The sequence below is a fragment of the Setaria viridis genome, chromosome 5, assembly GCF_005286985.2.
Source record: "Setaria viridis chromosome 5, Setaria_viridis_v4.0, whole genome shotgun sequence".
In the NCBI taxonomy this organism is placed as follows: domain Eukaryota; kingdom Viridiplantae; phylum Streptophyta; class Magnoliopsida; order Poales; family Poaceae; genus Setaria; species Setaria viridis.
In genome coordinates, this window is record NC_048267.2 from 43,329,771 (window position 1) to 43,353,923 (window position 24,153).

The 24,153-nt window shown below is 43.6% G+C and overlaps 4 protein-coding genes across 5 annotated transcripts; 2 read left to right on the top strand and 2 right to left on the bottom strand.

Moving 5' to 3' along the window:
• Positions 1–1,165: 1,165 nt before the first annotated feature.
• Positions 1,166–5,354, top strand: LOC117855773 (uncharacterized). Of its 2 annotated transcripts, XM_034738149.2 has the most exons (13): positions 1,166–1,778; positions 1,907–2,230; positions 2,328–2,415; positions 2,799–2,882; positions 2,963–3,040; positions 3,138–3,185; positions 3,281–3,394; positions 3,496–3,540; positions 3,620–3,673; positions 3,800–3,868; positions 3,952–4,143; positions 4,212–4,291; positions 4,455–5,354. In XM_034738149.2, exons 2-13 carry the CDS (start codon positions 1,923–1,925, stop codon positions 5,068–5,070), a joined length of 1,776 nt encoding a protein of 591 aa, XP_034594040.1. In that variant the 5' UTR covers positions 1,166–1,778; positions 1,907–1,922; the 3' UTR covers positions 5,071–5,354. The 2 variants fall into 2 exon arrangements, with proteins under 2 accessions (XP_034594040.1, XP_034594039.1); XM_034738148.2 differs by having other exon boundaries at positions 3,620–3,868.
• Positions 5,355–9,074: 3,720 nt separating this feature from the next.
• On the bottom strand, positions 9,075–11,921 carry LOC117857333 (uncharacterized). The gene is made up of 5 exons (XM_034739954.2): positions 11,364–11,921; positions 10,176–10,332; positions 9,897–9,947; positions 9,642–9,734; positions 9,075–9,373 (listed from the first exon to the last, which is right to left on the bottom strand). Exons 1-5 carry the CDS (start codon positions 11,504–11,506, stop codon positions 9,314–9,316), a joined length of 504 nt encoding a protein of 167 aa, XP_034595845.1. The 5' UTR covers positions 11,507–11,921; the 3' UTR covers positions 9,075–9,313.
• An 843-nt stretch (positions 11,922–12,764) lies between these two features.
• On the bottom strand, positions 12,765–16,755 carry LOC117857332 (protein PLASTID TRANSCRIPTIONALLY ACTIVE 10). The gene is made up of 12 exons (XM_034739953.2): positions 15,977–16,755; positions 15,710–15,769; positions 15,589–15,618; positions 15,421–15,494; positions 14,895–14,976; positions 14,522–14,595; positions 14,325–14,391; positions 14,139–14,231; positions 13,839–14,015; positions 13,670–13,720; positions 13,437–13,588; positions 12,765–13,370 (listed from the first exon to the last, which is right to left on the bottom strand). The coding sequence occupies exons 1-12, from the start codon at positions 16,694–16,696 to the stop codon at positions 12,980–12,982; spliced, it is 1,971 nt and encodes a 656-aa protein (XP_034595844.1). The 5' UTR covers positions 16,697–16,755; the 3' UTR covers positions 12,765–12,979.
• Positions 16,756–17,392: 637 nt separating this feature from the next.
• LOC117857165 (probable thimet oligopeptidase) lies at positions 17,393–23,993 on the top strand. The gene is made up of 20 exons (XM_034739677.2): positions 17,393–17,681; positions 18,053–18,174; positions 18,444–18,607; positions 19,010–19,100; positions 19,563–19,742; positions 19,914–19,991; positions 20,216–20,296; positions 20,481–20,573; positions 20,768–20,848; positions 20,944–21,106; positions 21,211–21,331; positions 21,661–21,733; positions 22,013–22,120; positions 22,304–22,401; positions 22,499–22,544; positions 22,802–22,898; positions 23,183–23,256; positions 23,327–23,431; positions 23,522–23,602; positions 23,689–23,993. The coding sequence occupies exons 1-20, from the start codon at positions 17,561–17,563 to the stop codon at positions 23,797–23,799; spliced, it is 2,088 nt and encodes a 695-aa protein (XP_034595568.1). The 5' UTR covers positions 17,393–17,560; the 3' UTR covers positions 23,800–23,993.
• The last annotated feature ends 160 nt before the right edge of the window (positions 23,994–24,153 follow it).

Sequence of the window (24,153 nt, forward strand, 5' to 3'; positions counted from 1 at the left end):
GCTGGAGCCAGGCATGCATTTGATGCTGATTGGTTGCCTTGGTTGCTGGCTCTCTCGCGTGAGTTGGTGTTGAATTCAGTGCTCCCGTGCAGGCAATTTGCAGCGCTCGAGCCAGGCTCAGCGGAAACGGAACTCATTTTCGTTTCTCCGGAGCCAGGACAGGCTACGACCCCCTCGTTGCACCTGCTCAGCCTGGCCGAACCCTCCAGATGAGCAACCAATCATCTGGATGGTCCCTCAACCCTAGAGGTCGGGGCTCCTGATGTGGTCGAACGAGGTGGGCCATCGTAATTCAACTTCCCGTCCCGTCCTTGTTCCTATGGCACGTCAAGGGTCAGCGCCTCGCACTGTGCGACGAGGCAGTTCCCGTGCGCGCGTGGCGGGCGCTGCGCTAGTCATGGCATGCCACGCCTGTGACTGCCGTGCACAGGGGCCTGACTAGCGGCACCGTGGAGTGATCACACCAGCCGCCCGCCCCCCCCCCCCCCCCGGGAGCCTTTGGCCTGCTGCGATCTGTGGGCCTCATCACCGCGTCGTGCTCTGCAGGCACAAGCCGGTGTCAAGGCGGCGAGCTCCTACGACCCTGCCCATGCTTGGGACGTGACGGCAGGCACGGAGCAGAGTACTAGGCGTGCCATACGGGCCATGATGGCTCTGCTGACCGAGGCCTCGTGGGGGCGGTCCCTTGGGTGAAGCCACACTGGACGGCCCGCGGGTCTTTGGCCGTCGCCGGAGGAGAGGCCTACGCGCCGCATCGGCGGGACGTGCATTTAGGGTGTGTTTGGTTTGAAGTTGAATTAGATTGGAACGGGCTTGATCCTATCAGTCTGTGTTCGGTTGGAAATGCAGTGGGTTGGGTTCATCATTTATAGGAAATATACCTCATAGATACAGGTTGGAATTGTCCACCCAAAATGAGCGGACCATCCCGACCCACATCAACGCCATCCGTCTCTGTTCTCCCGTGGGGCGGCAGCAGCAGGCGGGGCGGTGTCGGGGAGAAAGGAGGAGGGGCGGGCCGGCACTGGGGAGGAGGGGCGGCCGGCACCGGGCGGCGCCAGCGATAAGGGAGCGGTAGGCGGTGTCAGGGAGAAGGGAGGGGCGGGCCAGCGTCGGGGAGAAGGGAGCGGCGGGCCGACGTCGGGAGCTCCGCTGATCTAATGGATGATAGGTGGGTTTGCCAACAGATGTAACTAAGGGTGTTAAAATAATATCTATACCAACCTTCTCAACTCCTCCAATTAAAAAAAACTTGATATAATTTATCCTTCTCCTTCGAATACGAGATGATTCAAAACTAGAAAAGTGGATCGGCTCAGGTCGTTCCAAAACCACAAACACATGCTTGATGCCTAGCCCGCGCCAGTCCTCGCGGCGCTTGCGGTTGCAGAGAAGAGTTTCTGATTTCTGAATCCTGCATTGCTGCTGAATCGGTGGGCGTGGGCCAGCAGGCCGTAATTGGGCCGAGGAGCCTATCCAGGCCCGAAGATACCACTGTCCCCTTGCCTAGGGCAAATGAACCGCCAATGACTTGGTTCTCTGCCCGCGCCCGCCTCCCGCCGCGTAACCCGACGATCTGACATGGCCTAGGTCGCCGACGACTCGACATCTCTGTGCGGCGGGTGTGGACCCGTGGACGCGCCGAGCTACCGGCGACGACCACGGGCTGTCTATACCGGCGACGCCCGTGACGCGGCGAGGACGTCGACCTCCTCTACGCAGCAGAGCTCTCCTCCGCCCTTGTGTCGCCTCACGCCGTTCGTCGAACTCGTGGTAAAGTAAGTTGCAACCGGCTCAGGCTCAATTGTTGTCTGGGAACTCTTGTATGTATTCAACAGACATATCACCCCACTACGCAATGTCCCATCGTATGACCTCCTTCCTACCACCCAAATCTCCTCTGCAGGTCTTGAAACAGAAAGATGAGGTACACGGCACGGGAGATGGAGTTCATGGGCGGATCTACAGAAGTTTTGGTCTGCAACGACAGGGCGGCTTCTGCCCTAACTTCTCTTTCGAATTGGTTGGTTTTGAACAATGAAGCCAATTTTGATTCCCGTGAACCCAAGTTTACAGTGGCCCGATTCATGGAAAGGCTTATTTCGGGAAAAATTTTGAACTGGCATAAGAACAATGTACTGCCAACGCCTGAGAATCAGCGAATCATTGGAGAGTACTTTGATATCACTAAGAGACTTTGCACGGGCATTAAGGTTAACCCTGTGGCTGGGTAGGTTATCCTTGTGGGTTAACTGTTTTTTATTGTTTCAGTATTTCATGACTTTGCTTTGTCCTAATTTCCATTTTTTGGCCTGTAAACACTACAGCACTGCCAAATTTGAGGATTCAAGAGAATATGATTTATTTCGCATTTTGGGAGCTCCACTACTCCATGCACCTGCATTCAATGAGCAGGTATTGACTCCAATCATTTAGTTGTAACATAAATGATTATGCATGATAACATTTCTTTAGTATATCACACGTTGAAACCATTGTTGCTCAAAGTAAATTTGTTTATTCCTGGATATATGATTGACACCATTAGTAAGATTCCCAGGTGCATAGTCCGATCCCACCCTGATTAACCGGACTACACAACATAAAGTGTGATAAATTATGAACTTTATCAACCCCATGGTTAAACCATTCATATTGGACTCACCATTGTCAGTAACATGGGAAAAAAAGAAAAGGGAGTTCTTAACTTTATGCAGATGTCTTATTTTCCAAATTTTATAAGATCAGCTTTCTCATTTTTCCAATCTTATAAAATGAGCTTGCCTATGAACTTCTAGGTTTTTCCCTCTTCACAAGAGCAACTTGAGCCTGGACAAATTGGTATTTTGTATTTGAACGGGGAATTCAATACCATTTGTAAGGTATGAACCTTTACTTTAAGTGGAGTCTCTCATTTTTTAATAAGCTTTCTGGTTTTATATCTTCTGTATGTTTTATGCAGCACAATGGTACTGTATACATGTTAGTAGAAGATGAAGCCCTTCACAAGAAGAACCCTTCTGCTTCTTGGAAAACTATGGTATGTAACTATGTCATTGCAGGCCCCTTCTGTGCATCTGTGTTTTGAAAATGGCAATTGTGCTGATTATTGTCTTGTTCCATGTTGATAATATTAGGTCGATGAAAAAGAAATATTTGTAGCTGGTGACTTTTCATACACCAGGGTAAGCAATCAGCAGAATGCTTTGTTTTTTTCCAACTGGTACAGTGTTAACTAATCTAAGGTTGATGTTGTGCGTACTGTATTTTGTTGCAACAGGCACACATCAATCAGAAAGTGTACAAGTGTTCGAAATGTTTGGAGGAATTCTGCACAGAAATTAATTATGAAAGACATCTTGAAGCTCATGTGCCAACTTCCAAAGCTGCTCTGGTTTTTGCCTTAACACCCCCCCCCCCTCCCCCTGCCCTCCTCCCAACAAAACACATGAGCTCTTTATATTGTTTCATTGAATCTTTTTCAATATTCTGTAGAATCGTTCATGGAACAAGGATGCGTTTGCGAAATACTGGGATCAGGTAAGCTATTTACACTGGGTTGCTTATTGTATAGTGTATATTGCTTTACATATTTTCATAGTTTTTTTTCATGGTTTAGATTTCGGATGAAGATGCTTACAGCATCCTGTCCGATGGTGATCAAACTGTAGAGGTATTTGTGAGCATTGACATTTCTTTGTACAATCTATCGAGCTTCTATAATTTTGTGGTTGGCTTGACATGGAAAAAAAAATGTTTCCAAAAATCACATGGATCGCCTGTCAACTCAATTTTCAAGAAATGGACACTAGGACCAGAATTTCTTGTAACACCACCTGAGGTGAGGGATGCTCTGAAACAACTGAAGGTAAAGATTGTTGACTCAAACTGTTCATATTCATCAACATCAACATGTATACTTTGTATCCACCCACCCCTGTTTCTCTATAGCATTTGATGGAAAGGAAAAGGGAGAAGCCATCGTCTGATGTGCTTCTAGGAATCTTAAAAGTCGGAAGTGAGGGCACTTTCTTCTCCACCAATTTGCTCGAAGGAGGGTTTTCCTTTGTGGAGGCAGGCAAAAGTCAGAATACAACGAGAACCATGCTAACATATTTTAGCTTGAGAGTTGAAGAAGTGTTGGTAATGGAACTTACTTAATTGTTATGAAGTTTCTTTTCAATTGTTCCTGACTACAAATATGACATCAGGCTAAAAAGTGGTATACTGAAAAGACGGTGCAAGCAAATGTAGTGATGGAAGAACTTTTGGCGGAATGTACTGATCCAAGGTTTGCTGCTGAGTTCATCCAAAAGTCACATTTTGAAATACTTTTTTACTAAGAGCTATGTTCTGTGATTTGCAACCAGTAAATAAATTTGTACTAAAAGCTATGTTCAGCATATTTGCTAGATATATAGATAGCCCAAGATTAATATTTTTTTTACATGCAGTGAAGAATATTTCCCAAACTTCGTATCAAGAAAAAGATTGGTTAGGTTGTTCACACTTTTCAATAAGGATATAGTCACAGCTTTGACACGAACTGGGAGGAAAATTGCTAAACGTTTGCTAAACTACATCTTGAAAGCTCATAAGGCTGGCCACTGCTGGGATGGGGAATGGAATATACTTGACATTTGGGTTCGTGGGGATGGTGCAACATTAATCATTGACAAGATGCCAGTAAATGCAACTAAAGATGGAATTGTTGCTGACCTTCAGAAGTTCATAGTCCTCTTGCGCCCGTATTACAAGATTGAAGGCATCAAGGGTCCAACCTATTTTGACGAATTTCATTCTGATGTGATGTCTCTCCCTGAGCTTGAGTCTGAAAAATTTGAGATTGTCCAGAAGTTTCTTGCTGACCATATGGTTTTTCTGCCACCAGCGTCCACGTCAAATTTGCTCGAAAGGCTCTTCAAATTGTGTGACGACATCCGTAGACAGAATGCAGATTTTGATTATCGTCCCCTTCAGCGCTTAGATTGCATTGGGTGGACAAAAATACGTAATACCATGCCATATATCAAGGTGTTCCACTATGACCAAAGTCTTTCAGACCCATAAAAAGATCATTACTGGGATCTCCTCAGATTTGTGAGGAATTTCAGTAATCGTGGCTTGAAGTACACACAGATATATAGTTTCTGTATTCTATCTGTTACGCATGTATTGTATAAACATGAATTGTATCTGTTCCTATCCCAAACATAAGAGTTGTATCTGTTCCTATCCACATAGTTTCTGTACTGTTCCTATCCCGTACATGTTGTATCTGTTCTACTCTTCTAGTTCAAACATGAATATATAGTTTCTACATAAAAACTAACTTCATATTATTTTCGGATGAAGATCGATAGAGTTCAATCAATCGAAGATCCTGTTATACTAGATATTATGGTTGCATATGACCTTGGCAGATTTATTACAAAGCTAGTTCTGCATGTGTTATATGTGTTTGAAAAATCAAAAAGGTGTGTCTATTAATATCTCTGTCTGTCTTTATCTATACATTTTGTTACAACTTTGGAATATGTTCTAACATAAATCTTTTTTCTTCTTAGGCTTGTCAGCACTTGGATTGCATACAAAACATCCGAGTGAGTTTTGTATTTGAGTTTTCTTTTGCTGGGGTTAGAAAAGGGATTCAACCTTTGCCACTCTCAAGAATGGCACATTCGTGAGAAAGAAATTGCAATCCCTGAAGTGGGTGGCATTCAGGATGTGTCGTTCTGTGGGAAAAACTTAATTCCCTGTTCTGTTTGGGAAGACTTCATACAGTCTGAGTTTATTTTATGGTTATGGATGCAGTGATGCAACTGAGGAATTCGATGAAGATGGGACTGAGGAAAATAAAGGAATTTGAGGGATCGACGGGTAACAGATTTAATAAACATTACAGGTCATTATTTTCTTGTAAACTGAAGGGCTCGTCATGATGTATGTTCAGCTTATCGCTGATATGGCTACTTTACTAAGATAGGGAAGGTAGTAGATGGGATCTCGCCCTCACGCTGGAGGCTCTGAGATTAATCCTCTACTTCTTCCTTGTCTTTCATTGATACAATGGGGTCTCTTTTATAGAGATGACTTACTTAACCCTTAAGAAAATATCCTAACCTCCTAACCAAATCCATCTAACTTATCTCTTTCCTTATAAACCAACTACTCCTATTCACGACACTGTTCACGAGCTGCTGTGCTCGTGGGCCTAAACCTGTGGCCGGCCCACTTGCCATAACAATCGCTCTCTAAATATCAACATTCTTTCTTGTTGCAGGTGCTGCCTGTTCCCGGACCTCCTGAGATGCCCCCCTTCCCCCCCCCACCCCACCCGTCATCAAGCTTTTGAGATGGAACTAAACTCCCCGAGAATTGTACCTATAATTTTGCTGCGTGACTTCAAATGTGATTGAACACGCAAAGAGACCATCTTTAGTTACTTCAGTCTTTTGAGACGGAACTAAGATCCTAGAGAATCTTCAGTTACTACTGTCTTTTGAGATGGAACGTAACATCCCAGAGAATCTTCAGTTACTCATGTCTTTTGAGATGGAACTAGCATCCCTTAGAATTGTACATACGACTTTGCTGCGTGACTTCAAATGTGGTTGAACACGCAAAGAGGCATTCTTCAGTAGTTACGTGTTTTGTCTGTTTTAGTCAAAATTAGCTTTTGAAACTTATTCTAAACCTGAGTTTAGGAATTTTGGATGTCTTAATGCCTCAACTCTCAAGCGATTGTTCGCTTTTGTTCACCGCTCAATGAACATCCTCACGGTCATATGGATATGCTAACCTGGTCAGCCTTGCCTGTTTGTTTTTGTACCTGTACTTCGGTTGTTTGTAAATTGGACGTACTCCTAAGATACTTTACCATCCGTCGTGTACTAAGCACAGCCGTTCACCATCTGCCGGATCTCTCCACGAGTAGCTGTCGGGCTCCGACGCTGGTATTACACCTCTTGTAGTTATTTCTCTCGTCCATGCACCTTCTTAGCAAATACAGGAACGCAAATACAGGAACGGAACAGGGACCCAATCCAATAGCTAAGAGGCCAGCAAAATTCACGGATCACATTTGGAGCACTAATGAAGGAAAATCATACGACTAAGTGACTAATACATCATCTCCATCTTTTTCCAATGCCTGGTGTAATTAATGAAGAAGATTGAGATGCAAGACACTCCTGTAATTACTTAGAAAGATTTGTTTAATTCAGTAACTATGTTTTTGGATTAAATACTTATTCCATATTTGTGATTATTTTCAAATTATTATTATCCTATTAAATTCTACGTGTATTACAAAATATAAATATATAAATATTTTGTTGCCCGTAGCAAGATCCCAGTTGTACCAGATTCTTGAACAATTTGTTCGCCGCCAGGCTCAACATTCAGAAGGTCTGAACATTCAACCACAGTCAGCGGGCTGATGCACGGGAAGTCGGGAATGGTCTCCATCCTCAATCTCGCCACCCTTCGCCGCCGGGTTCCCCTTCCACCGGCAACTCATCGGTGCACTTTTCCCACTCGCGCTTCACCTCGCCTGCTCCGCCCGTCGGGAGTGATCAGAGGTTGCTTCAGGTACGAATGTACAATGGCTTTGACTCCTCCAGGTCCCGCATGAGGGGGTCGGAGCGGCACGTGCCCTTGCCCGACCGTGAGGTCGAGCGGTCGGGGAGCGGGCTGCTCTCGCGCATCGTGCCACCTTAGATATAAATAAATAGTAAAATCTATGTATTAGAAAATTCAAAACGGTCTATAACTTAAATTCATATACTATAGCAAAAGTATGCTTTCATACATGTACATCCTTCCTAATACATATGAATTCAAACCGGTATGTGTACATATCTCTGATACATAGCTCCACGGTGGCACCGATCGACACATAGGAGCTCGGGTCCATCTGTCAGCCCGGCTGGACCGCTCGGCCCATCCATGGAACCCTGTCAACAGCGACAAGGTCCAGCTCCCACCCCTGACAGGAGTCGACGACGACTTGCTGATGCACAGCCACTGCCTCCTCTCCGACGAGCCGGCCGCCCCCGGCTGCGTCGTGCTGCTCGTCGAGGGCTTGGGTGACACCATCATCTGGTACTGCCATCCTAGAGATGACCAGTGGATGAAATGCTAAGAGGGCGGGGACGAGATCGATGGAGTTAGCGTTCACAAGATGGATTTCTCGGAGAGACGGTGGTGCAGCGTGTACTATGATCTTGGGGGCCGTGCTTTTCTCCTGTCCCGATTCTACTTTGGCGCGTCATGCTCTGCCGGCGAGTATGGGCTGCTGCCCAACCGTGTGTATTTCGTGTTTGATCGCAACAACACCCTGCAGGTGTCCGATGTGCAAGAGGGGACTTACCAACTGCATAAACTCGATGAAGCTCCGGAGATGGACAAAGCATTCTGGTTGCTCCCAAACTAATCCATAGGGACCGATTAAGGATGTATTTTCTAATAATCGACAATGTTAATTAACATATATAGTTATTAGTAGTTGTTATAAAGTCTTTGCCGTTTCATTGGCAACGCCTTCCATTTTTTTTTTGATATGTTAATGTCGTTTCTGATTGTCTCTCTCTCAAAATTTTCCTCCACCTTAAGAAAGCTTTCACATTGTAATCTCATGGAAAAATCTAACAGTTCGCGGGCATGATATCGCTGCTAAAGTCAACGAAGCTCCGGAGGTGGACAAAGCGTTCTGGTTGCTTCCGACTAATCCGTAGCGAGATTATTTAGGGATGTGTTAGTTGTTAGTACAAAGCATTTGCCCCTTAATGATGTCCTATAATTATGTCATTTCTAATTGTCTCCGTGTTAACTCTTTATTCTTTCCCCTTTTTTCACCTTTATAAGAAAGCTCGCATTGCCATCTCAGGGGGAAAAGAGATAAAGATCCCACCTTTTATTGTGATGATGCTATTGGCAATTCGACATTATCACATTGCTTGACCTAATGCTGCATGGTCCCATGGTCCAGGTGATTCCAAATCCAAATACTGAAGAATAAATCAGCTCCCCATGGGAGTCAATGAATCGATAAAACAGCAAGTCACAAATCATCACCAAAATAATCACATTTTAGATTTCACCATAACCATGAAGTTATCGAACAAATGTTCTGTACAACAATCCTGTGAACATCATCTTGGCATGCAATCATGTGCCACCAAAACTTCAACCTTCCACAACACTACACCAGAGTTACAAATCTTACCAATACCTAAAGTAGCAGAACACTAGAGAAACTTCTTCTCAAGTCTCTGCAGATGCTACAACAGTTCTGCTGCACCTTCAAAGTTCAAACGAACAATTGTCCTGCTGTGGCTATTGTACAACCCAGCAACGCGCCAGCAACCACCTGGGTGCAATTTAACGCTCAAGAAGTTAGCAAGGTATAAAAAAAGATAGTTCATGAATGTATGCCACAACAACATAGTGGTGCTGACGAAGCTGCATGATGTGATAGCAGATAAACATGTCTTGCCAACTAAAATGGGGGTATAGTGATGTGGGGACGGCCAGTTTGAGGTTCACTTGGCATCCACATAACCACAGTGCCAATAAACCATCGCTTTCATTTTGCCAAATAACAATAAAATGCACAATAAAAGGACATCTGAACAAACCTGGGTTGGTGTATGGCCTAAAAGTTCTCGCAGTGGTCTTGCTTCAGACAAGGGATGTTCAGAAGGAAGTTCACAAACTATTTGATTCAATACCTGAATATTTGAGAAAACAAAAATTCAACATAAGCACAGAGATTAGCACTAATCTCATCATAATACGTACAGATCTAGCACAGGGTTGTAACGATGTATGTTAATGATACAGAAAAGCTACTGAACAAAGAGTAGAGATGACACGCAAAGAGTTAGTAATACCTCTGCTTGCTTTCCAGCATGCAATCTGATACCAGAGGCATCGTACATCACCTGCAAGTCACAGAATGGAAATTTCTGAGACCTCAGCATTTGGAACTAACTGAAAGAAAATCAGCATAAACTTATGCACAATGCCCACACTCAACACCATAATATCTGACTCAAAAATGGAAATTGCTTCCAAGCAACAACAATATAAATGCTCATTTTCTTCTATCATGAAGGAAGCAAAACCACTTTGGAAGGAAGAGGGGTTGGGATGGATAACTGATAACCTACCACACTTGCAAATATAGTTGCTGTTGCAAAGAGGGAGCAATTAAAGCCATCTTGGAATCCAATCGCTACTGCTAGTGCTGTAACCGTGGCTGAATGTGATGATGGCATGCCGCCAGAGCCAATAAGCTGCTTAGGATCCCATCTGTTCTCCTTGTACCTTTGTTCAAAATAAGAACAGATAAAACTCACTGCAGCATGGGAAACTGTATAAACACATGTTCAGACTTGAACAGAAAAATTCATTGCCGATCTTACACAAGGCTCATGCTAATATATCTATCTATATCGAAAAACTATAGGACAAATATGGGAAGAAAAAAATGGCCCTTGATACAAAAGCATTCTTTTGCCAAACTAAACATTACAATAGGCCAGGACACACATCTCTAAGACAAACCAAATAGGACATTCATATGTGTAAGCATAACAAGAACTCCGTGTCCCTGCTGTGCCTGCACTGTTGGAAGAGCACAACTCAGGGGCTCCTTGACCATGTTACTGGGAATCAAGGTCCAGAAACATTGTGGAGAATTCGAATTTTTTTTAGAAAAAAAGGTCACCCTGTTTCGTCTTATATATGCATTACTGGTAGAATGATCAAGGATCTCTGAATGAAACATGCAATTCAAAATGCGACTGTCATATGTGAATTCCACAACCGCAGGTCCTACTGCTACAAATGTACAAGGGTGTACACAGCCAGCAAACTGCACTTTATCTATGCATTCCAGACAAACAATCTAAAGGGCACCCCAGAAAGAAAAAACAGAGACACACCAATTCTCCTTGATTTTTTTTCGAGTACAACTCCCCCTGATTTTGACCAGATCAAGGCCAATTCCTGTTGCTTCCAGCTCAGTTCACCAAAATTACCCAAAATTCTAAGGAAATCCATCATGTAAGAGGCCATTACATTCCCAATCTACATTCCTCTAGCTCTAGGCAAAGGGAAGAAGAAGAATGAATAATTTTAAGCTGTGCCAAACAGGGCCTGGGAGGAATGAATCGGTTATGCTCGGGCGCTCGGCTCTCCAACAAATGGAACATGCAAACAATGTCAAGAGACGGCTTTGACCATCGGAACCGCACGCGGATCCGATGACTCCCGCGCCCGATTCCGCGGTCAAACACCAGCGGGCGTCCAAGGTGAAGGCAGGGAGAAAAGAGAAGAGATGCCGTCGGACGTACCACGTGACGAAGAACTTGATGGACTGCGCGATGGCGAATCCGAGCAGGGCGGCGACGAGGGGGTAGTTGTGGAAGACTGCGAGGTAGGAGAATCCCGCTGCCGCCGGCGGCGAGGCGTCGTCGGCAGCACCACCGTCCCCCATGGCCGAAGAATCCCTGGCTCCTGGATGGACGGCCCCGGCCCGGCGCTGCCTTGCCTAATCCTGCCCAGGCCCCCCTCCCCGCAGCGCGCGCCCTTCGCTATATATACAGCCTATCTATCCCCGCGCTCCCCGTTCGCTAAAAATTCCTCCTTTGCGTCGCACGGGGCGTGCACCGCAGCCGCACCACCAATGGCGACGGCGATCCGCCGCTCTATTCCTGTTGCTGCTGGATTTGCTTGCTTGCTGCTCTGCTCTGCTCTGCTCTGGGGAAGAATGGAGGGATGGACGAGCTCTTCCCTCTTATTGGACGTGGGCTCTGAAATTTTCTGTCTGATGATTGGAGGGAGGAGGCATCAAACGGGAAGCCTCCGGGTCTGGGCGAATATGCCAATGGAGCAGGGTGTTTGGGCTGTAGCAAGCTCTGGCTGCTGGTCCAGAATTAATTTGGCGACCCGGTAGATCCGGCCTGGCGTAACCCTCCCTTGGCTGTCACGTCCCTCCCTTGGCGTGATTGCGAAAGCAACAACAAACAACGGCAGCCTCAGCTTAGTGCCAAGACAGTGACAAGCTGGGTCTGGGTGTGTGCTGCGGCTCCAAAATATACTTTAGAAGTTTTTACCGTCCCAAATCTGAGATGTTTGTGGCGATGATTGCACAGCTGAAGAACACGAAAACAAGCCCCAGATGGTCACTTTACATGCTGGACCACATCTCAGAGATGCCGATGTAGCATGTACAGAGCACGAATGGTTGAATCATGCACGGGACGAGCAGCACAACCGTCAATCTAGCTAACACGCTGATGGGTACAGTTGCTGCAACTGGGATGAAAAAGAAAGGGATGTGGTGGTAGCGGCCAATCTTGCTGCGAATGTAACATTTGCAGCCACGCAACGTTCATAATACTTACACGAAGCTTCACGCATAAACCAGGATTGATTATCCTAATCGCAACGTGAGAACGCAGTTAGCCCATCCGGTGTTGATCAATTCACCACCCAACCACAACCAGATTGGGGATCATCAGCTCAAGTGCATGGTCAGGTCAACAAAGATGATGCTAGACCTGGTCTGTGATCTCTGTATTCAACAATGTCCATAGATCCAGTCCAACCAACCATCAGGTTATTTAGTCCTAAACATGAGCTCAAGTTGGAAACCAACCCTTCAGCTAGGTTTCTTTCCACTTAGACAAGTTGACTGAAACCTTGCTTTAAACTTCTACAAGTGGAGATCAGAAGAAAATCACGGTCAAAAATTGTCAAACCACAACTTCAACAGGCGACTGGGCAAATAACCATGATCTCCAGTTTCTACAATTATAGCGCGATAGCCGCACTGCTGCAGCCAGGGCTGAACCAAGCAAAGCCTGCAACCTAATGCTGTTACTATTTCAAGGCACAAAGCTACATCAAATATTCACATCTCTCACACAATAGACAACTAACTCTAAGCCGTGGCAAGCCTAACCTTTCATTTCGTGATGTAAAACCGGTTATGCGGGGCGCGAGGGTCGGTCATCTTCTTCAAGTCCAGATCCATCCCGTCATCGTACTCCTCTTCCTCTTGTGGCTCCGATGCCTTTCTCTGCCTTTCCCTTGCTTCAGCAGCTTCCAACTGCAGCTTCTTGTGGATGTAGTCATCATACGACATCTCGCACCATTTCTTTGCGTCTCCGACAATCTGTTGGTTGTGGCGTTCGACGTCCCGCTCCAGCCTGGTCTTCTCGGTGTTCTTGGGCTCTCCCCAGTAGTCATAGCGGTACATTGGCTTCTCTGGATCATAGTAATCCTTCCCATAGACCTCTGTCTCGTCTACGTCATATCGCCCAGGCTCCTCAATAGGAAGACCAAGCACTTTCCGACTGCCAACTTAGGAGTTAGTGCCAATGCACTAGGTGTGATGAAACTTGTACAGTTAGCAGACTTACCAGCAGATGTCTCTGATAAGGGCTTCTCTTTCTTCAAATGAACGGCGCCATTGCATCAGATCATACTCATCCATCTCTTTGTTTCGTCGGAGCTTCCCAACTTTGTACTCCTCTCCTCTTTCAGCTGCTTCCTTTTTCAGTTTTTTTATCAGCTGCATTGATCAACTTCAGCATTAAAATTTACAAGTGGTAAATCATTAAAGGAATCTGTTGGGTTATGGAAAAAGAGATACCTGGCGCTCAGCACGAGCAGCATCCAGATCAAGTTCTTTGATGCTTACATTCTAACAAAAGAGGTCAGAACAGGATGTCATTAGGCGATCATCATTTTACTTAAAGCTAATAATCATGCAACTACAATGATCCAAAGATGGTAATCAGGAGCTACACAAGATTACATACCACAACTGTCTTTTTTAGCAGTGTTTCTTTGAAATATCCTTCAGTATATTCAACTCTGTTTACTTCATCGATTGAGGATGCATCAACTGTGGATTCATATGTTGTATCCTTGAATTTATCTGGATTTTGCTCCTCGTAGTCTAAAATCATCTGCTCTGCATTATGCCATTCCCAAAGCTGGAAAAAAGGAGAACTTTTCCTGATGAAACTTTTTGATGTGAATGGAACAAAAAAGGCCAAGCTACAGCAGGATGTAAGACACTAGACATGAGGCATATGGTTGAGATTCTTGGAAAATACCGTTTCAACAAAAGGATGATCTGATACCAAAGGTTCCTTTTCCATATCCTTTAAAGGTTTCTTCCTAGGAATGGGTGGCCGGCCACCTTCACGCTGTCAGTTCATAAAAAGGTTAGATGCACACAAAGTGTTAAACCTAACCAAATAGCAGAAAACTGAACCACAAAAGTAGAAGTTAATTCTCACCCACAGCTGCTCTGGGTTAGTATCCTCCTTACGGTGAAATATTGGTGGAAAGTCAAATCTATTGAATCTGTGGCCAGAAAGAAAATAGGAAAATACCATTCAGTCAATTGGAAATAAACTGAAGCACTGGATACGGCGTTTGGCATTAAAAAATCATACTGCCAGGACTGAACAATTGGGGTTGTAATGGTACTCACATTAGGTGATCAATGTTGGGATATACAAATCGCATTTCAAGTGGAAAGCGGAAACGGTAGGGGTCTCGTTTAGCCTGCAGAGTAATAGGTAGATGTTACCAAGACAGATCTACCTAGGAGGCATAAACTTCCAGAACATGAGTGGCACAGATTGCTCTACATAGGAGAGGAAAGGAAAATAGCAAATAAAACATAACTTTCGGGGGGGGGGGGGGGGAGGGGACTGCCAAAACTGCACTTTGGTAGATGAAAAGGTGCATCTGAGATATCCTTTTTCTTTTGCAACAATACTAGAGTATCCACTATTCCTTTACCCTATATTATTGCAACCAGGTATCTTTTGAAACATTATTGAAGAATGAAGATCGTTTACCAGAATCTCCACATAGACTTTCATGCCAGGCTTGATGTGATGTCGGATCCAATACCAGTCATTCCCTTTTATTGGCACCCACCTGAACACATAGTGAGTCGTAAATGTCACACAAGACAAAAATCAGAGTATACAGTTTGCCGGTGGTCTAAAAAAAGAAATCCAGGTTTAGACATAAGACTGTTTCACAAAACTAAGATAAGTGTGTGCCTGTGTGAGGGTCACTCATCACTGATCAGTTGAAGTGCTGATATGTGTTTCGTGTTTTGTGCCAGCTTTCAGGTGAGCGAACAATCAAGTGTGGCTATCCAATGTAGTTCACAAATCAAAACCATGGCATGATAGCAAGAAAACATGACAACAATATATTTGAACACATGCATCAGTAGGTACCATGTTGTGCTACATCAACAGTATAATGGCTTGCATTAGCCTAGAAGAAAGGAGAATCTTCACATTCTGGTTTTCAATGAATTAGGTACACCGTACACAAAGTTCAGAGTTATACAGGACTAGAAGTGCGTACCCCTCATGGACACAGCCAATGTCCACAAAGGCTCCCTGATGGAGGTGAACAGTCGTCACTTGCCCATAACAAATCTGCATGAGGAGCCATCCAGGCATTCATAAAATGGTTAGAATGAGTCTAGAGTTACTGAAGATAAAAACTGCACTAGAGATGTTCGAACATAACCTGTCCAGGATAGTAGAATGGAAGTTCATGCTGCATGAGAGCAAACAATGAAACAATACATCAACAATTACACGAATTGAGAAAATGTATGCACTGAACATTCAAGAGCTAATGAACATACCATATCTTCTCTGTAGTCCTTACCTCGTTTTCTTCTGCCAGGGTAGTAATCCTGATCATACTGCACACAGTGGAAATAGACAAGGTATAACGTTATGTGGTGACATGAGTACATGACATGTTGAGCTTATATCTAATCCAATTGCGTACACAAATAACAACCAAAATTAGCTAAATGGTTTGAAGGATGATCATAAAAAGCTACTCCTAGCCTGTAGAACTAAGCACTAGATGCTGCAATGCTATCAATGAAACTGCAAGATTATACCTGGTAGGATTCCTGCTCCAATCTATCCCGGTTTGCCTCCACCCATTCCTTGTACTGCTTCAGGAACATTTTGTACCTATCAAGCGCCAGATCCTCCGGCGCATCCTCCAGCTTCTCAACGTTCGTCACCCCGGCCGCGGCCGCCGCCTCCATGTCCAGCCGCTCCGACGCCGCCCTGTGCGCCTCCCTTATAAACTCCAGCTCGTCCGGGTCCACCTCCCAGCCGGGCGGCGGCCAGTCCCGCGGCGGCACGAGCCGCAGCGGGAGCCTGCCGGCCCACGTCGTCTCAAGGGGCTCGGGCGTGTCACGCGTCGCGAAGAGGCGCTCGATGTACCCCGGCTCGGCCTCCACCTTCTTCCGGTAGGCCGGCGTGAGCATGCGGAAGGCCTCGAGGGACTCCGGCGACTGGAGCGGCACCTCCTCTCCCTCGTTGAGGCTGTGGCGCGCGAAGGCTACCTCCGGGGTCATGACCTCCTCCCAGGGCGCCCATCCGTGCTCCACCCAGCTCCGGCGGCGGGCAACCTCTTCGGGCTCGGTGTTCTTAATGCTGATCGAGGGGATGACCGGCGGGTCGGCGGCGGGGGTCTCGTCGGGAGGCGAGGGGTTGACGGACGCGGCGAGGCGGCGGGGGCGGGGCCTGAGGAGGGTCCTGGGGCGTAGGCTGGGAAGGGGGAGGTGGTGGTGGAGGAAGGTAGCGGCGGCCGGCGGGGTGGTCGCCATTTTTGGTTGGGTTTTGGGAGCACGGAATGGTCGCCGTGTCGTCACGGGGTTTAAGGGAGACGAGGGCGGGGGAGGATAAGGTGCGGATCCACGAGTCTTGTTTGTCGTCGGAATTGTTAAAATTTCTTTTTTAAGCAAAATTGTTTAAAAAAATTTAAGCAAAATTGTTAAAATTCTTTCAAATGAAAATTTCTTGAAATCAATTGAACTGGACCAGGAGTGTGTGACAAGGCTATAGATTAGTCTAAGGTGGCAAGGATTTTAGAATAATTAATATATGTTTTTTCGAGTAGTGATTGATTTTGTTATAGAACAATGGTAAATAGCGATCCAAGTTTTGATCTCTCTATGTAATTAGCAAGATTGATCCAAAATTTATCTAGGGCGAACTATCCGGATTCGAAGCAAGAAAAAGCAAAACAAAATGTACAAATGTTCTGCAGTTATATTTGGACATTTGCTTTTGTTCCAGAAAAATGGTGGGAGTAATTGCTAGCAATGCAAGTTTTGACCTCTCTATGTAATTAGCTAGATTGTCCCAAAACTTATCTAGGTGAACTATCCGGATTTCTGCAGGAAAAAAAGAGGCGTTAAGCTGACGCCTAGACGCGTACAAATGTTCCTCCAAATCCAGCCGTCCACGCTGAAACCACCGGCCAGATCTCGCATATCTTCGTGACCTCCGCTCGCTGGGACGCTGGCTCAGCCTCCGCTACAGTTTGTTTGCTTGCCTTTGCCTCTCTGTCTCGCCGGCTCGCCGCCCAGCCGCTCCGCCGCACGAAAACCTCTTCCCCCATTCTCCTGTTCGCCGCCCGCCGCCCGCCCCTTTCTCTGGAACCTTCTAGAAGCCCTCAGGGCTCCGCGATGGAGCCCAGGAGGCGAGAGCGCCGGGTCATAGCCGTCGCAGGCGCGGCGGCGCTCGTCGCTGTCGGCCTCAACATCGCCTTCTCCGCCGTCGCCGCCCACCGCCGGAGGAAGCGACGAGGTGAGCGCCGCAAAACCCTCGACCCCCGCTGTTGTGTCCCAAGTACTGGGTACGGTCCCTTGTGCAGGTAAACGACACTCGCTTTTGAACTCAAAGCCCATTAGATGCTCCGAAATTGAGCGACCTGCACAGTGGCACAGGGCTGTGCTGTTTTGCTTCAATCTCGTATCAATGTAGCATATGTTGATGGAATTTTGCCTTAACGCGACCCCATTGCTTTGCCCTTTGATTGTTACAATTGCCTAGTGAAATGTAGAATCATGCATTAGTGATACAATTTAAGCAAAACTTTAACTCCTAAGTGAACCTTGAAAAGTTGTTGATGTGTTTTTTTTTTTAATTTGAATGGTTAATGTTCTGAATGGTTGCAGAGCTTCCAGGGTTTACTGCTCGAGTCAACTTGTCAGCAGCTGAGATTAAAAGATTAGCTGACCGTATCATCACTAAGGCGAAGGAAACATATGATTCAGTGGCTGCAGTGCCCCTAGATAAAGTATGTTTGCAACTTGTTGTGCCACGGCATTTTATTCACAGCGCTGTTTTGTGAAATGTAGCTTTTATATGGAAGCTTATGCATGACTTTGGACTTGCGATTTGATCTAGTAGTATTCTAGAGTTCTAATGTTCAGACAACCATATAGTGGTAGGGAAGTACATATATGTTTGTAGTATGCTGGTTCTTAGAAAAATACAATGTGCAATGAGCACATACAACCCTCGAATCTTGAGAATTTCCTAACATTTAAAAATTGTATTTTGCAGGTCAGTTTTGCAAATGTCATTGCACCATTGGCAGAATTAGATGCGCTGCAATTTCCTCTGGTTCAAGCTTGTGTTCTCCCAAGGATGGTATCACCATCTGAGGATGTTCGGAAGGCCAGTGCTGAAGCAGAGAATCGATTGGATTCTCACTTTGTGATGTGCAGGTGCAATGTTGTTACTTATTTGATTATTTCCTATTCATCCACTTGGATGCAACTGTGGGGTAGTGATGTATGTTCCCTAACTTACATTAGTGTAACATTAGGTACTATTGTCAAGTAACATGAAGTGGTAATGTATAGCGCAAAATCATGCACATAGCTTGGCCCTTGGTATCTTTGTTAACCCAACTTACTTGGTCAAGTTAGCATCATTGGCATAACTTCAGTGACCAAGCGGATCGTATTGTTTTGTAAAGGTTATGAAGTAAACACATGTTTAAGTTTATGAAGTAATGTATCATATATAAAGAATGACAATACTTATAGTGCGTGAAATTCCCTTTCTTCTATCTGAGCCAGTGCAATGCTATATAAGAGTCTTACTATTTCCTGCAAGGTGACCAGGCAGCGTGAGGATGTTTATCGCGTCATAAAAGCATTCGCAGTGAAAGGTGAAAGAATAGGTCCTGAAGCAACAAGATTTCTCCAGTGCTTGGTACAGAATTCTTTTGTACATGTAAATTAATATCATGTTCTGACTGACAATTGGTTGTTTGTGCATGTGATGAATTATAGCAATATCATTTTGCTATAATTGTTGTATCCATATTTATTTTGATATTGCTTATGAACATATATCATGTAGGTATAATCTGGTTAGTGACTACTCTCGTTAGGACATGCTTATCTAGTGCATCTTCTCTTGCACTGAATTGTCTTTGCGTCTCAGTACCCTTTCTTTTTGAATTTGAACTTCTGAAATGATCTATTAGCATAAAGGATTGCTGTCTTTTTATAAAAAAAAATTTATGAAAGCTGAAAGCAAACCATAGAATTACTGAAGGATGTGTGATCTGTCTTGCAATTATACTATTTGCAATTTGCTCAAACAATACTTTTCAAATTGCTCTGGCTAATCAGTGTTGTTTTGCTGATTTGTATAATTATGCTTGAACAGGTGAAAGAGTTTGAACGCAATGGAGTAAAACTATCTCAGCACAAGAGAAAAGAAATGGAGAAATTGAAATCTCATATAGATGAATTAAACCTAAAGTATCTCCAAAATCTGAATGATTTCACTAAATTCCTACTTTTAAGCGAGGATGAGCTAGCTGGAATGCCCTTTGAGTTCCTAAAGGTAAGCTAGAGAGTAAGCTTGAATCAAGCATACATTCAAAAGGTACAATAAGCAATCCTTAGAAGGTTGAAATAGTCTTTGCTTACTTTATGCTTGAACTGAAGTTTGAATGAATGAAAAAGACTATGATATTGCTTTCTAATACTCGTTTACTCAAACTCATCAACTCAGGATCTGGAAAAGGCTGATGGGAAGCTGAAGGTTCCATTAAGTAGTTACCACGTTACTCCAATTCTCGAGCACTGCAAGGTCAGTTCCCTTTCTTTGTGCTTATGAGCTCTGACCATTGATTTGAGTATTTGACTTAAAGGGTAAAAGTAGTAATATTGTATGCTGTGGATTACTCAATTCCCCCTCTCCTTTTATTATTTGTTATTGTTATGCTAGGAAGTGTGCTGTTGGCCAGTTGCAATTTATATGTTTCCCATCAAGTTATGTATGACTTGGTGTTAACTAGGTGCATCTTTTTCAAGGTTGGCTCTACCAGGAAGCAGATTGCTGTTGCTTATGGACAGAAAGGTGGGAAGGACAATCTGGGAATCCTAGAAAATTTGGTAACCACAATTTCACATCTGCATCTGTAACTTGCATGCCCTTTTTGTTGCGGATTTCATCTTATTTCACGGCATCTATTACATTTGGTTCTTTGAGTTCCAGTTTAGGCAAGAGCACTGGAACTGACATGTTTTTTTTTTTGAAAACTGACATGTTGCAGTTTCATTTTCTATGTATATTCAGGTTCAGCTAAGACACAAATTTGCTAGACTTCTGGGGTATGGCAACTATGCTGATTTTGCAATTGAACCCAGAATGCCAAGGACGTCAAGGAAGGTTTGTGCTTTTCTGCGAGGAATGCCTGCTTGATTCTTTATTTTTAGCTAAATCTTCCTGGTGAACACATTCTTCAATATCAAACTTGTTATATTCTTTCAACCCTGATCTAGTCAGCTTGCTGACAAATATTGTTTGCTCAGTTTCACATGGCACTAGGAAAACAATAGATGTCAAAGTTTTTTCTCTTGCAGGTCTTAGAGTTTTTGGAAGAGATGTCGGAACAGTTAAGTGACGTAGCTAATAGAGAGCTCAGCATACTCAAAGACCTTAAGGTTTTAAGAACTCCTTTAGGCTCTGCTAAATTTTCCATTGATCAAACTCTTTTCATTAATAAATCAGATAGTCGCTATTGATTTTCTGATTTCAGATGAAGGAGGAAGGAAATGCTCAGTTCGGCATGGAAGATTTGTTGTACTACGTCAAAAGAGCTGAAGAATTCAAGGTTGATCTTGATATTGGTGAAATTAAAAAATATTTCCCTGTTAGCCTGGTCGTATCTGGAATGTTGAAGATGTATCAGGATCTATTTGGTAAAATGCTAGCCATTAACTAATGCACTACCAACCTCTATTTTTCATAAGGTATGCGCACAGATATATTTTTCTCTAATTTCTTTTTTTCTCCTTTCATGAAGCACTAAGATTTGATGAAATTAAGGATGCTGAGGTTTGGCATGATACAGTTCGTGTCTTTTCTGTTTGGGATGCAAGTTCAAGTGATCTTTTGGGTTATTTTTTTCTCGATATCTTTGCCAGGTTTGTTCTCAATGCATGCTAGTGAAGCTTTAATGATTTTCAAGGTCTCATGATATGATATGCATGTTCAATAGGATACAAATGCCAAAAGTACATTGGTTTTTGTATAAGAAATGCAGTGCAAGTTGCTCTGGCTTCTTTCTCTTTTGCCCTGTTTATCATAATTAACAAAATGTATATTAGGGAATCCAATTCTCCTGGGCCTCAAACTTACATTTCAAGGAGAAATAGCCTCACTGAATCCACAAAAGCCATTAAAGAACACCCCATAAGATTCCGATACACATAAAAGAGGGTAATTTTTATTAGCTACCTCTTTTGCTTCACAGGGAAGGAAAGTATGCCCACACTTGCGTTGTGACACTTCAGAATGGATGCTTGTGTTCTAATGGTACACGTAAGGTAACTCGGAAAATCTCATGTATATTGTATAGTGCAATCAGAGTATGAATTTCTTGCTAGAATCACTTTAGTCCGAAGGATTTGCATATTACCTTCTCTTGTAATCTTATAGGCTTCTTATTAAAGCAATTTAGCATAAGATCTAATACAATCAAATTGTTAACAGCTCCATTTTTTTTTTACCAAAAAGCTCCAAAGTAATTGTTCTCTCACAAACTCAACATATCTATCTGTGGGAAGTAGCTCTGTATACTGTAATTATTGGCCTGTTGGTGACAGGTTCCGGCTGCTGTGCTACTATCTCAGTGTCCAAAAGAGTTTGATGGGAATTCAGCATTGCTGCGGTTCCCCGAAGTTGTCAGGCTATTCCATGAATTTAGCCACGTGGTATTGATATCAACTTTCTCAAACATATTCTCTTTCAAAAATCTTATAGAACTTTGATGCGTAAAGCTGTCCCTCAATTAAATTTTTTTACAGAAACGCTGCCACACTGGAAAGTTCCCGTCATAATTTTCACAGTAAAACGACTTCTTTTTGAATAGATGCATTGATTTCAATATTCCGCAGGTCCATCACATATCCAACAGAGCCACCTTTTCAAGATTTTCAGCTCTCCGGCTGGAGGGTGACTTTGCTGAAATTCCAAGCCTGCTACTCGAGAACTGGTAGGCATAACTTTTTTCTTCATTTACATGCCAACACTTGTGTTTAATCTGTTGGAAACTGACATTTCTGATATGTAATGCAACCTTGCCATCTCAGGTGCTTTGAGAGCATTTCTCTGAAAATGATGTCCGGCTTCCATCAGGTGGTGCAAATAAATTTAGCATATGATGTTTAATGTGTTGGGATTGTTATCACGCCTTGCATATTTTCAAGAATAAAAGAAAAACAAAGATGTAAGAAAACTGGTAAACAATATGCGGCCATTTTAGAAGATGGAATTATGGAAACAACTCCATGGATAAAAAACAATATTTCCGACCTTGCATGGTGAAGACCTTGTGAATCTGTTGAGACTTGTTTAGGTTAGCACTAAAGAGTTCTCTGTTTTTATCATTGTAGGACATTACAAGATCTGTAACTAGTGAAGCTTGCCAATCTCTGAAAAGGAGGCGTGATTTATTTGCTGGCCTGAAAATGAAACAAGAGATCCTTTTGTGTGAGTCATTTTGCTATCTACCAAATCGAATGGAGTGATTGTATTGTTTCTCAAATGTTATCTAATTCTTAAGTAGTGAGGTTGAGGTCCTGATACAGTTTGACTGACACCTGCCACCTGAATTTGGCTGGCTTTTCATGTCAGCATCACTTCATTCTCTTAATCAATACTTCTTGCCAATAACGGACAGTTTGATTTGTACCCTACTATTAGCTCATGTTTATTAATTAGTAAGAAAAATTCATTCAATGTAGTAACTTACATATTGTTTTCACTTTTACTAGGCCTTGTTGATCAGATAATACATTCAAGTGAGAATGTGGACATTGATGACTTAATCAAGGAGCTTCATCCCAAGGTACTAATGATAGCACCTTGTTTCACTGTTTATAGTAATGATATCAATTAAGGCAAATGCTCCTTTCCAGGTAATGTTGGGCATACCTTTATTGGAAGGGACCAGTCCAGCTTCATGCTTTCCTCGTATAGCTGTTGGCTACGATGCTGTGTGCTACAGTTACATATGGAGTGAGGTTTGAGCAATATAGATCCTAAGCCCCAAGGCAAAATTGCTTCTGCCACATTTGGAAATCTTAGGAAGCACATCTATTTGAACTATGCAGGTGTTTGCTGCTGACCTCTTTGTATCAAAATTTAAAGATGACTTGCTCAATCAGCATGCAGGATTGCGATTCAGAAATAAGGTAATGACTAATGCTTTCCTAGTTATTCTGTACTGAATTCATTGAATGCACATGTGAATTGTTACAAGACACTTGCATCACTGCAGGTGTTGGCTCCAGGAGGCTCAAAAGATCCCCTGGAGATCATAACCGACTACCTAGGAAGAGAACCATCACTCCAACCTTTTATTCAAAGCAGAACAGGGAACAGTTTGTGAGACATCATGGATTAGAGTTTTTTAAATGTAACCGTTGAAGATCTGGTGACTGTTGAGTTCTTTTATTTTTGCGTGATGATTAACAAGTATGACCTCTGCAATTCTTGTTCCCAACATCATTTGTTTGACCTTCAAGCTTCCATCTCATGCCTGGGAGCACGTGAATTAAGATTGTACAGGACGTTTGAACTTGAGCTTGAACTTCAAGTCTGTTGGTCTAAGCACAGAGCATGCCTTTTTAACAGGTCTTGCTTTAAAGCTTTACAAAATCAAAGTTGACAATTGCATGAAAACTTGGCATGCACACAAATTTCAAACTCAAAGCATTTCTGAGGCTTGCAAAAGAATTACGTG